General features: G+C 51.5%; 4 protein-coding genes across 4 annotated transcripts; 3 read left to right on the top strand and 1 right to left on the bottom strand.

The window, feature by feature from the left end:
• Positions 1-1,043: 1,043 nt before the first annotated feature.
• Positions 1,044-2,749, bottom strand: N7443_001106 (uncharacterized protein; the record flags this gene model as incomplete). Its single annotated transcript, XM_056881162.1, has 5 exons — positions 1,044-1,222; positions 1,271-1,397; positions 1,452-2,099; positions 2,159-2,263; positions 2,369-2,749. The coding sequence occupies 5 exons, from the start codon at positions 2,747-2,749 to the stop codon at positions 1,044-1,046; spliced, it is 1,440 nt and encodes a 479-aa protein (XP_056746400.1).
• Positions 2,750-3,414: 665 nt separating this feature from the next.
• On the top strand, positions 3,415-4,508 carry N7443_001105 (uncharacterized protein; the record flags this gene model as incomplete). Its single annotated transcript, XM_056881161.1, has 3 exons — positions 3,415-3,477; positions 3,528-3,653; positions 3,780-4,508. 3 exons carry the CDS (start codon positions 3,415-3,417, stop codon positions 4,506-4,508), a joined length of 918 nt encoding a protein of 305 aa, XP_056746399.1.
• A 2,057-nt stretch (positions 4,509-6,565) lies between these two features.
• Positions 6,566-9,175, top strand: N7443_001104 (arrestin family protein; the record flags this gene model as incomplete). The annotated part of the gene is made up of 3 exons (XM_056881160.1): positions 6,566-7,247; positions 7,316-8,388; positions 8,444-9,175. The coding sequence occupies 3 exons, from the start codon at positions 6,566-6,568 to the stop codon at positions 9,173-9,175; spliced, it is 2,487 nt and encodes an 828-aa protein (XP_056746398.1).
• An 805-nt stretch (positions 9,176-9,980) lies between these two features.
• On the top strand, positions 9,981-10,822 carry N7443_001103 (GNAT family N-acetyltransferase; the record flags this gene model as incomplete). Its single annotated transcript, XM_056881159.1, has 3 exons — positions 9,981-10,094; positions 10,210-10,740; positions 10,787-10,822. The coding sequence occupies 3 exons, from the start codon at positions 9,981-9,983 to the stop codon at positions 10,820-10,822; spliced, it is 681 nt and encodes a 226-aa protein (XP_056746397.1).
• Between the last annotated feature and the right edge of the window lie 6,367 nt (positions 10,823-17,189).

Genomic DNA, 17,189 nt, shown 5'->3' with positions numbered 1-17,189 from the left:
CCCGGATAGGAATTTGTTATACTCGGGTTTGCTTTCGCTCACATTGTGGAGATAGAGTCCTGGTTTGGGGGATCAACAGGAGGTGGCGTTTCAGCCTGACTTTTCAGGCGCCGAGAGTCAATGGGACACCCGACTAAGAAAAAGTATATAAATACAGACTAAAGAAAGGAGGTATCCTCGTGGGACTTGCACGGTAGTAAAGCTGATCGTAGAATTCTCCTATGTAGACTGCGAGAGAGCTGGTTACCGATAGACAAGGTAGCACCGTACACGAAAGCAAATATAGGTAGGACAAGAGGCGAATTGACCGCAGTCTAGGTAAACCTAAGGGCAAACAAAAGGCAACTGGTATATCGGCGAAAACGCCAGCAGGCAGAAGAAAGATCAAACCCGGATGGGTATCAAGCTGAAGGAAATTCATCACGGCATATACGGATACTTGGGGGAAAGAAAAAGGTCTTAATCAAGACCGAAGAACCAAATTGTCAACCGAGAAATCCAGGGCAAAAATACCCATGAAAGCATATGTTAGTGGAGAAAAATGAGTAATATCAAACAAAAAAGGTATGGGCCTAAGAAAACAGGGATAAAGAGACAACGAAGCAGATTTGATACAGCACAATACATGTACTGGAATGCAATAGTAGCTAGCAGAAAGAATTGACAATGAAACCAAAACAGAGAGAGAGAGTAGGGAGGTCGCTTTTATTTTGGAGCACAAGAATCAGAAGTCCAAGTTGTTCCGCAAGAACCAGAGCTTGGACTCTTCGAAAGGGGCAGAAAAAGAAAGAATCGAGCCAACAAAGTGGACTTGGGGTATTCGGTGCACAACACACAAATTCCATTTCAGAACAAAGCAGTTTGATCGCTTAGAAATCCACTTGCAAGGCAATTTCAAAAGAAAATACGACATAAAGAGAAATTGAGGACGGTACAAAGGGTACTCGGGTAGGAAATTTGTCAGGGAGGGGAGAGGGAGTCGACAAGGACGAATTAGTAAGAGTTAACGTAGCAGCCAGCTCTCAAGAACAGCCCGGGAAGAACTACGCCTGGTAGCCTCCGTTGAAGTTGGTGTTGGACTGGTCCCAATTACCGGTAGGGGACATAGGCTGGCCACGACCATAACCACCGGCGTTACCCTGGGGGAAGCCTTGACCGAGCATGCCAGGCCCGCCAAAGTTGTTTGCTTGCTGATCCCAGCCTCGGCCAGCAGGGGCAGGACCTGTCCAGTTAGAAACAGGGCTTCAGAATTGAAGCTCAGAATACTCACCTTGATTCATGGGGGCTGCCGGGCCGCCATACTGTGGGAAGAAACCGGGGCTGTTGTTGAAAGCAGCAGCATTGCCCTGAGGGGAGAAGTTGTCGAATTGACCCGTCGGGGGACGATCCTTACCCCACTGTTACTGTTAGTGAATGACCTGTATGAGTAAAGCTGGGAAAGAACGACTAACGCTGCACTTGAGTGGGCGACCGTTGACGTTGTACGCGTTCAACTGACAGATTGCCATGGCAGCATTCTCGTGTGAATCCATCTTGACGAACGCGAACCCGCGGTCAGCCTGAAGGCGAGTCTCGAGAACGTAGCCAAAGTTCTGGAACAAAGGCACCAAGTCGTTCTGAGAAGTGTACGGGGTCAGGTTGCCGACGTAGCAGGTGGTCTGCCACTGAGGGGTCTGCTGGACGACCATGTCGTAACTCTGCATGCCCTGAGTGGGGAAGTGGTGGTGTCCGAAAGGAGTGGTGGGGGTCATGCCCATGGCAGCCATGGCCTGCTGCTGAGAGATGGATGGCTGACCCTTCTGGTTGGCCCAGTTGCAGCGGATGGCGCGAGATCCAAGCCACTCGCCGTCCATAGCGTTGAGAGCCTTATCAGCATCAGCGCGGTCCCGGAAAGCAACAAATCCGTATCCACGCGAGCGTCCAGTCTTCATATCCCACATCACACGAGCTTCGGAAACCGAACCAAAGGCGGAGAATGCTTGAGTCAAGATCTCGTCGTTCACTTCGTTGCTCAGGTCACCAACAAAGATGTGGAAGTGGTTCGATGTATCCTCCTTGTTTGTGCTGTTGGACTGGTATGCCCAGTTGACGCGAATTTCCTATAAACGTTGTCAGATGAGAATGGGGGTAACAGATCAGATGCATGAAAGAAACCTACCGACTGGTGAATACGGCGACCGTTCAGAGTTTGCATGGCGCGCTCAGCGGCACCAGGGTCATCAAACTCGACGAAGCCGTAGTTGTAGCCTTTGCTGTTAAACTGCTGGGAAAATCAGTCCTGACACGTAAACAGAATCGGAGAAAAGATCACTTCTTCGAGCTTATCTGAGAAAGGGGGTTGCTGTTCCCCCTGCCCACCGAAACTCACATTCTTGTCTGGGATTATCTTGACGCTAACCACGTGGCCGGTGGTCTCGAAGATCTGCTTGAGGATGTCCTCCGTGACACGGGGGTCCAGACCACCGACGTAGAGGGCTCTCTTGTTGGGCTCAGGTGCAGCACGACGAACGTAGCCACCAGCGCTAGTGGGAGACATCATACCACCAGACATAGGAGAGGTGATTGCAGTGGGGATCGGGTTCGTGTTCTGGGGGATGATCACGGGCGGCCGTGGGGGAGGAGGCATATGGGATGGGTTGGCCTGGCCATTGCCCTGAGAACCATCGTACTGCTGGTTCTGAGCACCAGCAGCCGGCTGGGGAGCCGAAGGCAGAGAGGAGGGGGTCGAAGCCGGAGCGTTTTCAGCCATCGTGTATAGGCCTAGGAAAGGGAAATGCGGTTGGGAGGAACGAGTGTTGTAAAGGTCACAACGGGTATATATGCCTGATAATCGGTGTTGGAGGAACGGCAGCGATCAAAGGGAGCCGAGACAATGCAAAAGGCGCGTGGTGAGAGCGACGAAGTATGCGTAAAGTATAAGGGGGGCGCGGGGAGATCGCGAGTCCAAACGGCCTAGCTAGCTCGTTCCAAACAAAGACAGCAGAGGAATCACTAGGAAAGCGGAGACACTTCCAAGGTAAGCTCTCTTTGAAGAAAATACCAAGAATAGATCGAAAGGATCGATATGGAAAAAGGACGGTCTGAGGAGGAAAAGTCGAGGAGAAGCGCCGGAGATCAACAAAAGGCCTATGAAAACAACGCAAGTCCCGATGCCAGCGGAGCCGCTCACAGCAGGCAAAAGCAGGAAGAGGAAAAGGAAAAAAAATGGAGAAACAAGTAGAGAGATAGGTTAGGGAGAGAAGAAGAGAGAGGAAGAGAGAGAGTTAGCCGCTAGGGGTGGGGGGGGCCACCATGCCCCGTTGGGCTTAGACCCGTGTTCGTGTGTACAACTTCGTACCACCGCGACTCATCTCGTCTCGCTCTTCTCTGTGTCGCCTGTGCAGGTTCGCTTCATTTCGCCTGATACTTCTCGCCATGGCTTCCAACTACGCCAATCCCGACTCCCTCACGGAGCTCTCCGCCCTGGTGGAGCGAACGGTAGCTTGCTACCCAGAGATTTACTTGGAACTATCGCTGACCTTCCATAGCTGTTGGATACCGGCCGACTGTTCAGAAAGAATGGTTCAATGCCCGTGAGCACTCATCTGCAGCGCTCCATCCCCTCGTATTACGACAGCTTCCAGGATGCGCTGGACAATCTTTCAGAACAGATTGTGCGTCTGATTGGATCATCGGAGAGAATACGCCCGTTGCGATGATGACTGACATCTCTCGTGACGTCTGCCGATGGCTCCTTCCTCTGGCCCCTTCCTCTTCATCAACTCACTGACATCACCCAGTTCATCGCCAAAGCCTTTCTGGAAAAGGACTACGATGCTATCAAGGCACGGGAGGCGGCCCCGGAGCCCGAAGACGTGGTCATGAGCGACGCGGATGAGAAAGGCGCGGGATCGCAACCACCGTCTGCCGAGCAGCCTGTTCCGATCGAAGAAACCGCCAAGGCCGAACCCAAGGTGGAAGAGGACGCCTTAGCTGAAGTAGCTCAGCCTGTGGAAGTCGTGCCTGAGGCTCAATCGGGCAATGATGCGACCGTCAAACAGGAGAAGGATTCAGGGAATGATGCTTCTGCCGACCAAGGATTTCCAAAAGCTCACGAAGGGATCAATTTCGACTCCGTCCTCGGCGGAGATGGTGCCAACTCCTTCGACCTCAATCTCGACTTTGGCAACGACGACATGGGCGACCAAGCCTTTCTCTCGGGGACGTTTGGCAACGCGACTGAAACGAATGCCGACAAACCGGCCACGTCAATGCCGGAAGAGGACTCAACCAACGCTCCTGCTGGCGGGGACGCTTTCGATCTCGAGCTACAGAACACCGGGATGGACTCGAATCCATTCCCTGATCAAGGCACTGGTGACGATATTATGGGACCGGGTGAGTCTAGCTTCGACGACCTTTTTATGGAGACGGAGAATCTCGGCGAGGACGGCACGGGCGACCTTAATCAGTTGGAGGGGGGTAGTCTGATGAATCTCAACGAGCTGGATGACAACTGGTTCAATTGATTGGAGTTATGCAAGTGAAGCCGGACTTCCACAAAATGTACTTGTACGAATGAACGGGAGATAGTATCCCATGATCTACATGCATTTCCCTCCCCTGCACCAGTAATCAATGATAGATAATCAGAAGATCGACCGATTCGATGATGGTGTCATCTTCAAAACCTGATGCACGCTGGTACAACCATGACTTAAGCGTGCTCGTGGTCCTGTCAAGCCATTCGTACATGAACTATGATAGACCGCGGGATTCAGTCCCAAGTGCCGGTTCCGTCGGACCTTGATCGGGCTCTACTGTAGTTGCTGGTGCTCACCGGAGATTAGTCGGCGTTGTTCCCTTTCTTCAAGAACCCCGCAGCGGTGCCCTGCACAGCCCCAGCGCCCCATTCTCGGGTTCGACTGTCTAGACCCAAAGCTAGGTTTCGGTTTCGAGACCAATTACCAACTCAGTCAACAGGGATACAGACCTGACTGTACGACATAGCGTGACTTTTTACAAAGTGCCCGAGCGGCAAAAAGAAACGACCTACGATCGTGACGTAGGGGGATCCTCAGGGTCAACTATAAATAATTCTGGACTCTTCCGCACGGATGGGGATTCCGAGGTGAAAGATTGCCTAGATTTGGTAGATTTGGTAGATCCGCCCTATGAGGCCCGGGGACGCGTCGCCTCCAACCTTAGCTTCGATGAGGTCATCGCCAACTGTCACTGGCACGGACCTATAAAGAAGGCTGAAAGGGAAGTACAGTATGCTCCGTACGTACAACACATGCACTCCATGCACTCCGTGGCCTCCATGTGCAGACCTAGGCAGTGAGCGTGACCATCGAGGGGATCAGTGCATGTCGATCTCTGCCAAGTGCAACTCCGCGGGGGGACTTTTAGGTTGGCAAACTTTGAAAATCAGGGCGACAGGGATGAGGACTACTTTTCTTTCCAACTAAACCTAAGTAGTCTTCTCTAGGGAATTTAGTGGCATGATGGCTCACATGCGACACCAAGCTTGATGGAAATGCGCCCCCGATGTCCCGTAATGCCGATAGTATTACTCGAAAAGTGTATAGCGTTCGCAAGAGAGGCTCCAATGCATCAAGACAGGGGGGGGGGGGGGGGGTTCCGATGCCGGGCTATCCGTGCCGATGTCTTGAAAATGTGGTTGTCTGACACGGTGATGCACTCTAGAGATGCATCGACAGATCATAGAGCATAGACAGTGCAGACAGTTGCAGACAGAGCAGAACCGGCGCATAGACAGTGCAGAAACAGAGTCTTGGGTTCAGAATTAGAGTTGAATAGACCTTGCACATGGAACCAAAATGCCGAGCCAGGGAGTGGGAAAGAGTTAGTCAGTCGCCTCTGGACCGGATCGCCGGATGCTGTAGTTGGGGAAGCAGTTACCAATCTGCCGTCGTGTTCATGTCATCATCGATCGGGTTCGTTCCCGTTTTATCCGTGGGGCGTTTCTGACTGAAGCCCATATAGTCCTTCTCATCTGCCCGAGTTTCATCTCTAGGGGAGAAAAAAAAAGGCTACAGCCTCTAGTCTCTAGATAGGAAGGCGCCACATCGCTCACTCAAGTCACAACCGGGAAATCAAAGGAACCACTTGGAGGTCCCGCAGCCAATCCGACTCGCCGTCCAAGGGATCTGCACGGTGATGATCAGTGGGTGGAGGTGCCGTGTGCAATGAAGTCAGCGCCTGTTTTTTTTCTCTTCCTGCAAAGACGCAAAGACCGGTGTGAGCTCCTTGCAGTTCAAAGGGGTCAGGCTGAAAAAGCAGAACCCAAGTCTCACAAAGATTAAAAGGTATGTGTGGTGATTTGCCCTGTCCCAAGAGCTTTCTGTCCTTTTTTTTCTTCTCCGGTTTCTTTGCTACATTCTTGAACTGGAGTTGGCATTCTTGTCCCCCTTCTCCCCCGCGTTCTGGAGCCCTATCCCAGATCCCCGATCTCAGGATTTTTTGCCTCCATACCCAACCTTGGAGTTTGAGGTTCTAGAATCTCTAGAGATCCTTCCCTATACTCGTCTCTCGCGATCATGCCGCCCACGATATCAAAATAATGGCTCACATTATCCCCGCGCAGGTATCGCGGTCGGGATCTCTTAGTACTTCCCCACCCGAAATCGCCCTCCCCGTCCCTCTACTCTCCAACCTCATTCGTGCTCGTTCCGCTCGTCGTCAGACTCTGTGTCTAGACTCGGTTGAGGAGACATTTCCGAAAGTCAGTCGCCGCGGCTCGATCCTCAAAAAGCTGGCGGGCCCACGTGAGAACGCGAAGCGATTCCTTCGCTTACGGTCGTCCGGAATACAATCGCCCATTTCCCCGCAGCAACTACCCCCGCGGACGATCCGGCCCAGGCCCGTTTCTGAGATCATTCTCTCACCGGGAGATCTGAGATACACTCTTCCGGATAGTGACATGCGTTCGGATTCCGATATGGCTACCGACGTTCTTCCCCGAGCGGTCCAGGACCATGCGTCCGGCACTGCGACCCCCGAATTGACTACACCCTTCCAACCTCTTCGCAACGAAAAAATCGTCGCCACTGGTAGCGGCTTGACAGTCGGCATCGCCCTGACCGAACCTGTACTTTATCTACAGGGCTATGACCAGAATGACCCCAGTTCTAAGAAATCTGCCATTCTGCGAGGCCAAATTCATTTGAAGGTCACCAAGTGTGTCAAAATTAAGAAGATCTCGATCTGCTTCCGCGGTCATGCGCAGACAGATTGGCCAGATGGTGCGACATCTACTCTACCTCCCCCCTTCTCCGATACCGGCGTTTGTGAACTGACATTCTATCAATAGGTATTCCCCCGAAAAAGATCCATTTCCACGACAAGAAAGACCTCGTCACTCACGGCGTTGTCTACTTCAACCACGGAGATACAGCGTTGATGCAAAATGACTACGGAGCGCATTACTATCAGCACGCCAAACCCGCATCGCCTGTTCCAGGTAGCAAGGACGCAGTCTCTTTAACGACTCGGGAACTGTTTTCCAAGAGCAGCTCCGTCAGCTCTCTCGGCGCGACTACCGTAAGAGACGCCAAACGGCTCTCCGTTCAGAGCGCACGTGGCCATTCGCGCAGTTTCAGCAGGAATGAGCCCCCCGTCACTACGCAAACCCAGCCGCAGCGCAACTACCGCATGTTCCCCGTGGGAGACTATTTGTATAGTTTCGAGTTCCCAATTGACGGATCATTGCCCGAAACGATCAAAACGGACCTGGGATCCGTGAAATATGACTTAGAGGCTATTGTGGAGCGATCGGGCGCATTCCGACCCAACCTGTTGGGCACCATGGAGATCCCTGTTATTCGGACCCCGGCTGAGGGTTCATTGGAGCAGGTTGAACCTATCGCCATCTCACGAAACTGGGAGGATCAGCTCCATTATGATATTGTCATTTCTGGCAAATCGTTCCCACTGGGCTCTCAGATTCCGATTGCGTTCAAGTTAACGCCACTGGCCAAGGTAGAATGTCACCGAATCAAGGTCTACGTCACGGAGAACATCCAGCATTGGACCGCCGATAAGAGCGTCCATCGATTGCAGCCGGCAAAGAAAGTTCTGTTGTTCGAAAAGCGTGCGGAATCTGCTAGTACTAGCACGTACCCAGGCAGCTCTATGCGAGTCATGGCTGGAGGTGGTATCGATTGGGACCACCGCGCCGCGGCTGCCAGAGGAGAGGAGATCGTGGATCGAACTCGCACGAATTTGTTGGGTAATCTGTCCAGCGAGTCCTCTGGTGTGGGCCCAACAGAAATGGAGTTCAACGTGCAATTACCCAGCTGTTATGAAATGAAGGGTCGCGATGAAGCTCAGCGCCTGCATTTCGACACAACTTACGAGAACATCCAAATCAACCACTGGATCAAGGTAAGGCCACATCACCCTCGCTCAATGCGGTCACTAGATGCTAACCTTATTATAGATTGTGCTCCGCCTTTCCAAGGTTGATGAACGAGATACAGGCAAGCGCAGACATTTCGAGATTTCCATCGACTCGCCCTTCCACATCCTGTCCTGCAAGGCTACGCAGGCAAATATCTACCTCCCGGCTTATTCGAGACCGGACACTGATCCGGAGCCGCCAGCGCAGGAGTTCGAGTGCGGTTGTCCTGGTGCGCCGGTGGCAGCACGCGAGTACTCGATGGCTCAGTCTAGCTCTGACCGTGAAGATTCCTCCATTAATCTCAGTCGCCGGGCCTCGATCGCAGGGGCCTCGGTGGGGGGCCGGCCAATCGCTCGAAGCTTCACAAATGGATCTGCTGGCCTTGCCCGGCCGCCACAGGCCCATCTAGCTCACGAAGAGAGCGGGCGGGATGTGCAGCGGGATCTTCCCACTCAACCAGGAGCGCCGCGCGTCCCTCGTCCGATGCATCTCCTCCGCACGCCCTCATTCGCACCTCCCGCCTTTGAGGATGTCCCTCCACCGCCTCCCTTGGTCACTCCTCCACCGGAGTATACATCGATCGTGGGCGACAACGATCGCGAGACAGTATTGGAGGACTACTTCTCCAGACTTTCGTTTTACGAAGACCAGGACGAGGACGATCGAGGCCGAGGCCGCGTCGATGTCCCCCTCACTCCGGGCGGCCGTATCAACCGCAGTATGGACGTTCCGCGAGAGTGGGTGCGTCTTGACGACTTCACTTCCACATGATCTTCTCTGGTGCGACACTGTACAGTCGATGCGCATCACGAGATCCGAGCCATGAAGTTACGATATTGTTCATACTGGAACTGGTGTAGAGGGCCAATATGCTAATTTCTTTCTTTCCAAGCGGTATAGAATCTGTCTTTTTCTGTGATTTACGTGGGATTTTGGGTTTTATAGGCATATGAGCCTGGTGTGGATTCAGGTTCTCCGTCCATGGTCATGTTCATGTTCATAGGGATTTCCGCATGGGCAACGGGCAAAAGGCGCGAGGGTGTTTCACTGGAGGGGTTCCCCCATGGGTTCTGCATAAACTTTCAATGGATCTATACCAGATATGGTAATTGCACGTCTATAATTTCTCAAAGTCTAGGATCTAGTCAGGTCAGAGGTCGAGGCAGTATCATGATAAGAGATAACGGGTCCAACTGCCTTCCCCGGTTTAGACTCATCTCCATAGCCCAGACCCCGGCTCCTGCCATTTTGCACCTTCAACCTCCTAAAGACCCTGGTCTCCGAACTTTGTCACCTGTAACACCCTTTTGGACCTGATTGCTCACCCTGTCTGTCTGGCTACGACACCGCCCCTCTATCCAAGCCACAAGGTAAGTGGACTGGACCTGGACCTATAATTTGACAGCGGGGTCTCCAACTCAAACTTTGACAGCTACTGTCCCATTTGCGCAAAGCGACCATTGACTTGAGCTTCACTCAGTGAACTGAAGCTCACGAGTTTACAACGTGACAAGACGGCATCCGCCTTGTCATTCTAATCTACCCGCTGCAACCTCGGGAGCTCACACCATCCACCATGGCGATTGAAGTCGTCGACTTGACCGAGGCCGATATCCCCGGCGCCATCCAAGTAATTCAACAAGCCTTCGCCGACGACCCATATTATAGATGGGTCTTCGACACCTCCACAGTATGCAATCAACCCCTTGCTACCAATGCCTTCCTGGAAACACTAACATCCCTCTCCCAGTAACGCGGTCGGGCCAATCCGAACCCCGTTACATCAAACGGGAGAGTACGCCTAGTTCAATAAGCAAAGAAACTATGCCTCACTTTCCGCCCGATGCCACTGGGGTATCAGGAACGCGCTATTCCAAGTAGCAAAGGAAACGTCCATACCTGGCTCCTCGGTCCTAGGCGTCTCCTGTTGGCTTGCGCCTCAGCCAGCTTCCCAGCCGGAAAGCTGGTACTCATGGACTCAGTCGTGGATTCTCTCATTCAGCCAGTTGTATAACAACATTCGATATTTGGGCCATGGCGGCCTGCGCACGAACCGATATTGGACCTGGAAACAGAACCAGCAGGATGCGCAAGCGCAGATTTGGGATGATCCGCGTGGTTATTACTTTTGTAATATTGTTGCTGTCAGTCCGGAGGCGCAGGGGAAGGGCATTGGAGGGTTACTTGTTAAGAAGGTCTTGAAGATGGCGGACGAGGAGGGGATCAAGTGTTATCTTGAGAGCTCGAAGAACGTGCCGAATGTGCAGATTTATGAGCGTATGGGCTTTAAGATGAGCAAGGAGATGGAGTGTCGCGATGGGGATGATGTTTGCATGGTATGTTCCTATCTTCTTGGATATAGCTTTTGCTAATGATCTCCAGCTATATTGCATGGTGCGGAATCCCAGGACGCAGTAATCTCACCCCAACTCGACCCTTGAGCAACGCTTCTCCCAGTTCTTCGCAACTTCGTTTACTTTATCAAGGCACTCTTCTTTTCACGCCGAAATTACTCCATAGCGAAGCAACTCGGACTTTTACCTGATTCTCTCTTCCACACTTAATCTCCGATCGCAAGTCTCCATCGCGTAGCGCAAAGCCCCAGCCAACGGATTTCCCATCTCCAAACCAGCCTGATTCCAAATCAGCCCAAAAGCCTGCTCCATCTCCATCCCCATTCACCAATATCATGACCCGCAAACGGGCTCAGCAGCGCAAACTCCACCCCCTGAGCGCGGCTAGAGAGCCATCCAGAGACGGCAGCGCGTTTGCAGAGACTGATGAAACGATAGATCGAAAAGTTTAATCTTTGCGCCAATCAGGCCGGGAAGGCGCATATGCAGTCAGCTGTGGGTAGGTCGGCTATTTCCACTTTTCCAGGTTGGGAGGTAGGTTGCCGGCTGGATCTAACGGTTTGATTAGGTTGCTGAGATTAACGAGCGTGAATTTTTGGGTTCCCCGCTGTTTCAGGTTGGTTCAATTGGAATGTTTGGGCATAGGTGAGGATTGGGCCTGGGTGTAAGGCTTTGGTTGGATCGGATATTGAGGCACCTTTCAAGATGAGTATGTATTGGAAAGGGAGTGGCTTATAAGTCAGGTCTGAACCGCTTCCACGGCCTCATTGATTTCCAATATTCCAGGATTTTGATTTCTTCTCCAGTGCTTATTCAATTGTCGAGACACGCCCTGGACAGTCAATCTTGAAAACAGCACAGATATCGTTAGATGATCTGTCTTGTGAGTCCAGAACTTATCCTATCTGAGATATCGCCCAGCTACAACATCCGAGCACTATTACTTCTCTGGGTAAGCGTGACTGGGTAAGCGTGAACATTTTCTGATACACTTCCTGAATAGAACCTCCGCTCATCGTCACTATGTTCATCATTCTCTTTCGAAAGCCTCGTGGGCGGTGGTTTACTCTGCGATCAATGATAGCCCGGTGCCAACGATCCAACGAAACGCTCAGACCGCAGCATGTCCAGCAAAGCAAACCGAAACACGGGCTCCAGAATCCAATGAAGTCGACATCCATGACGAAGCGACCATCCAAGACCCCAACCTTTACACCACCCGTATAACAAGAAGAGATATTCCATGTTGCAGCGACACGGAACTGATTATCAGCCAGTCAGCCGGGCTGGCTGCCACTATCAGTCGATCACTCTCAGGGGATGCGGCACAAAGCCAGAGATCATCGTGTTCTTCGGTCATGCGCACGGTTAACACGCAACCCCGTGGCAACAACAAGGAGGAGTTGGACGAGGAAAACTTCCACTATCTGCGTAGTCTGATCACGATCTCCTATCTGTCACCCCATTCATCTAGGCTGAGTTTGAGTCCCTCGGTTAGCGAAGAAAAAGAAATTCAGCCTACAAGCCGCAAACGAGCCTCTTCGAGACTTAGCCGGCGCCTTGGAGATTTACCGAGCGTTCCTTTCGTGTCCAAAGTAATTCGAAAGCCATGTCCTCGCTACACCTGTTTGCCACCCGCGTGGACGCCCAACCCAGTTGCCATGCGACCGGAAGTCCGCTTCTGAAGATCCTTCCCGTTCGTTCGAAGGAGAGAAATCCTTGACATAAAAGCAAGATGTTTGTACATACTATAAAACCAATATTGAACACACGGCGTGAAACGCAGTCCATTAGCCCAGCAGAGCCCACTTCACTTACATTGCTATGACAAGAGCCCTGCATGATCCAACCCCACTATCCGGGAGGTGAAACACCAAGTGGAGAGTGATCGTCGGGTTGCGTCTCGGGTCGGAACTTGCGTCCCTACATACACTTGAATGACATTCGGTCTATCCACCCATAACGTGCATCGGCTATTTCAAGTTCAGACAATCCCTGCGTGGGGCAGAAGCATTCTTCCGGCCAATATGACAGGTTACGAAGCGAAGAGGGACCCTACTCTAGCTGCCGCGGAGTAGGTGCGAGTCTTTTGTGTTGGACGAGCCTTGGAAAGAAAGCAGTCCGCCTCACTTCGACTTGAATGATAATTTTGAAGGCGAAAAAAACTCGCCTCAGATATTGCGAGGTGCATTTGGCTATTGAGTATGGTGAGGATCATTCCCGCGCTATTTACGGTGTTAAATCCGTATCGTCATGCACAGACGGGAGATATTGCAAACCACACTGCCGCGTTAGTCTCATTACGAGATTAGATAAGACCGCGCAGTGTTGCAGTTGGACACACTTCGAAAGTCAACTTGTCGATCTTCCTTCCACACCTACACCGTGCAGTACTAATGGAGCTGGGAGTTACAAGTTGGGAGTTACGTATGTCGGGAAGGTGGATAACGGCTGTGGCTTCGGTACTCCACCCGAAATCTCAAATTCCGCACAGACCGCGTGATGGAGCTAGGAGATGGTTCCTGATTAGGTTGGGAGGCCCTCCATCACGTCCGGCGTCTTGCGGAGTGGAACATTGGGGTTCGTCGATGTCTGTGCATTGGGTTCAAGAGCTTCACACAATCATACGACTGGGCCTATGGTGAATGGCAGGCAATGGATTGTCGAGCCACTGACGGCACAGGTGCAGAGACTAAGTACATCCTGAGTAGGAGTCTAAGTAAATGCCGTGGGTTGGTAGCGGGTGAACCCACTTAAATCACGACAAAGGTACCTATTTGGGAATTACGCCGCAACCGAAACCACGGGATCAACAATGCTGCCTGACAAGGGTATTCTGGGCGAATCAAAGAGTCCGATTTCCTCAGTGAAAGGATCTGAATAAGTGAACACAGCTAAGACGGTATTGACGCGCTGTTTCATTTTCCGGCTCAAAACCCTCCAGTAGAACGTCGGCAACAGATGAAGCTAGGTTGAATCTGGAATGGACACGTCTCTAAACAAGGATGTTGTCTACTTATCTTTGATGCGGAATCGGCTTAACCCCTGGAAGCCGAAGGCGGGTCTAGACTGACAAATCTATGGAGTACTAGTACTCCAGGGTGATACCCCTGTCGGTGGCTCAGTCGTGAAATGACGAGGGGCTCACTGTTAGATAGCTGCCTAGAGACTTGAGTTCAGCCCCCTTCTGCTACACTTTGCGATGGCCTGCGCCACTACCCCCGTTGGCTCGAGTGCACGAGGTAGGAACGCTCGAGGCATGTGAAAGAGCACGTCAAATATTATTGAGGAGCATTGACTCATGGCTGGCCTGCAAGAACGTGCTGACAATGCTACCCCCATTTCCCTAGCAAACCGCAGGAACTTATACCTTGCAATCCTACTGGGACGTGGAAATAAACCATTGCAGGAGCTATACCCAGGGTACGAGTATTGCTACTCGCTTGAAAGCAATGCGAATGGGCCGCGCCCTTGTCAATTACAGATCCATCTGCGTCTCTGTTGATTTCCCGATATAGACTCCGGCATATTCCTGATAATCTTCAGGCAATTATGTACCGGTTGAGTTTCTTGATGAAACAGGCCTAGCCCTGGGGATATGATACCCATATCACAACCTAACATTTATTCCAAATATCGAACCCAATGAGCTCCTAACACGGCATGTAAATTGATTTTCTATTGGCCATCAACCGCAGGCCCGTTGACAATTAAAAGACTCATTCTCATCGCAAAATGGGAGCCCACTGGTCGGCGCAATGGCCCGGCATTGAATGCAGTCCCATGTCGACAGATGGAGCATCTGCATGGTCCTAGCGTAGAATAAGAACCATGATAGTCTTTTTGACACTCCGAAAAATACTCGAACGCTCGGTGGAGAAAGGCGGCGCTGGCGCTGGCATGTGTGAGACGGACTGAGCGCATCCATGGCCGACTGTGCATTCGTGGCTAGTGCAATCGAGAAGGATTTAGTGTTCCAAACATTGTAGTGCCCTATCCGGCACTTGAACGCTCCAGACCTCTGAGCAGCTCAGACCGAGTACAGGCCCAGATTTTGCAATTCCGATTACAAACTGCCCTTCCATTTTCCAAACTATCATCTACTATCCGCTTGCCGGATGCCTCGGGTGGCAAAGCCCTAAACCCCCTCCCGGTGCGCCTAAGCTCACCCCAGTCTGGGCCCATTGTGTGAGATTGCACCCTTTAGCCCATTTGTTTACTGCATTTGATAGAGGGTACTGCCTGAGTGCTAGATCGGAGAATCAAGCTATGCCGCCCTCTGATTGATTTCAAACATGTTTTACCGGTCTACCCATTTACCCGATCAGCCAAGAAAAGACACGGCTAGTGGAATGCTACAGCAATTCTGATAAGTAGATGAAGGATTGCTTGGCCAAAGGCAATCCAGGACCAAATAGCTAATTAGACGAGACGACAAGGCCGGTCGTATGAATTTCCTGTAGGAGACGCGCAAGCGCGAAGCTTCTAAGTCGGTACCCCAACGCCCTCGGAGATTGCGTGGAGTTGCAGAAAGTCTCGATAAGTGGTGTTGGAGGTACCTTTGGCTTTGTCAACGTCCAAAACAGACATGCATGCACCTTACCCTGTCGCTCCGGCCGCGCAGCTGCAATGCGCCATTGAACCGAAGCACGGACACGATCACGAATACAGCCCCCGGAAGCAACCAAAAAGAGATACCTTTAAGATGTATACCTAGTGCAAGCATCTTTCGCTTTTCTTGACCACAGACCGTTGCGATGGATTGTATTGTCGTCAGGCTACTGGGCTGGGACCCCCTTCCCCCTGGCCTCTGCGCAGGAATTGATAGGAAATAGTAGAACCACGTTGCCCGTGCGGGACCCCCAGAAACCCCCCTCCAGGACCCAGACCTTGATCGACGGCTTCCCTTTATTAATGGGTTCGGGTCCGAGCCCGGAATCAATAAAAGAAAAAAGTTCCTTATTTTTGATGGCTTCAATAACATGTGATGAGAGAAAAAGAAAAAAAAAAAAGTACAGGGATCGCGCCCAACTTTTCGAGTCCAATACAGTCATAATCATACAGGGGGGCGGGGTCAACACAAATCGAGATACAAAACTCAGAGACAACACAATAACATAACAAAACAAAAGGGTAATCGCTCAAGTGCTTGGACCGCAAACCAAAGTCCAAAATAATCAGGTCCCGGTCTAATATAGCACCGGTGCACATACAATCCCATCTAATGCCGAATGGAGGCTAACAGGACAGGGAAATCCTAAAAAGCCAGCACGCAAGAAAAAGAAAAAAAAAAAAAGGGGGGGGGGGGGAGAGGGGCACCAAATAGACGAAAAGCAACGCTCCGATGAACAAATCCGCAAAGCCAGTTAACTCCGCAGAACCTTTGAAACTCGGAAATGTAAAAAAGCAAAATAGTGGAAAATAAAACAAAAACTTTGCCCCCAGGGCAACAAAGTTTAAATCGGGGCCCATATCCAGCCGTTATAGAGGAAAGTGTCGATCAGGGCAGTAGTCGAATTTCAAATTGAGTGCCCAGCATCGTCATTCGGGCTTTTGGGGTGGATAGTCGAACAGCATCGGCTGTTGCCGAATCGTAGTCTCTCGGGTTGTCCGCAATGCCCGAGGAACGGCGGACTGGCAATGACAAGACAGAAAGGAGAGTGGGGTCTTTTCGGGCGTCACGAATCGATGCCTGAGGGCATTCAGGAAAATTCATCGGCACAGTATGCATTTGCCGACTACTATGATGAATCGGTCGTGGGGGCTGTCTGAGCAGCAATTGTCTTTGTTGCCATCCAGGGAAGTGCGGAGAAAATGAGAGCTGGGATCTCGACAGCTGCTATAGATGTAATAATTTTTGAAGTAGTTGCACATTTTGATCCCATCCGGGAATGCGCTGTTGAGGGGAACCGTAGAATGGAGGTTGAAATAGGGAGAAGGATCAAAGCGTGCGAAGTATGGAGGTATGGAGTGTTGTATTAAGGCGATTGTGCCATGGAGAATAGTCGGGAGTAAATAGTGTATGGGGAAGAAAACACTCGGGACAGAAAGGGTTGAACTTGTCTCCGAGTAACGGTGGGAGACGGAGCAGAAAAAATAAGAAACCGGAACACACAGATGCCTGTCGTTAATCGCGAAGCTACAAGAAATTAATTCCATAATTCCACACCTCAAGTCGTAAGAAGCAGTATAGTACATGCTGGACGGTAGCTTTTGCCCTGTTTCCCCCTCCCCCCACCCCACCAGCAATCTCTGTCCCCCTAGAAAAAATACCCAGGTCCAAGCGGGTCCTGCATAAAGGGTGGCTTTGATCTATGGGTTGACCGTTAGAGAAAACACGCCCGACAGGACCACTGCCGGAAATTTGCCTTCAGAGTATCAGGGATCAGCATTTCTCCCCCCGATGACGAGGACGCCCCCCCCCTCCCCCC

This window comes from Penicillium atrosanguineum, assembly GCF_028827265.1.
Source record: "Penicillium atrosanguineum strain IBT 20685 chromosome Unknown utg000001l_segment0_segment0, whole genome shotgun sequence".
NCBI classification, from domain to species: Eukaryota; Fungi; Ascomycota; class Eurotiomycetes; order Eurotiales; family Aspergillaceae; genus Penicillium; species Penicillium atrosanguineum.
This window is presented reverse-complemented; position numbering and strand designations above follow the sequence as displayed.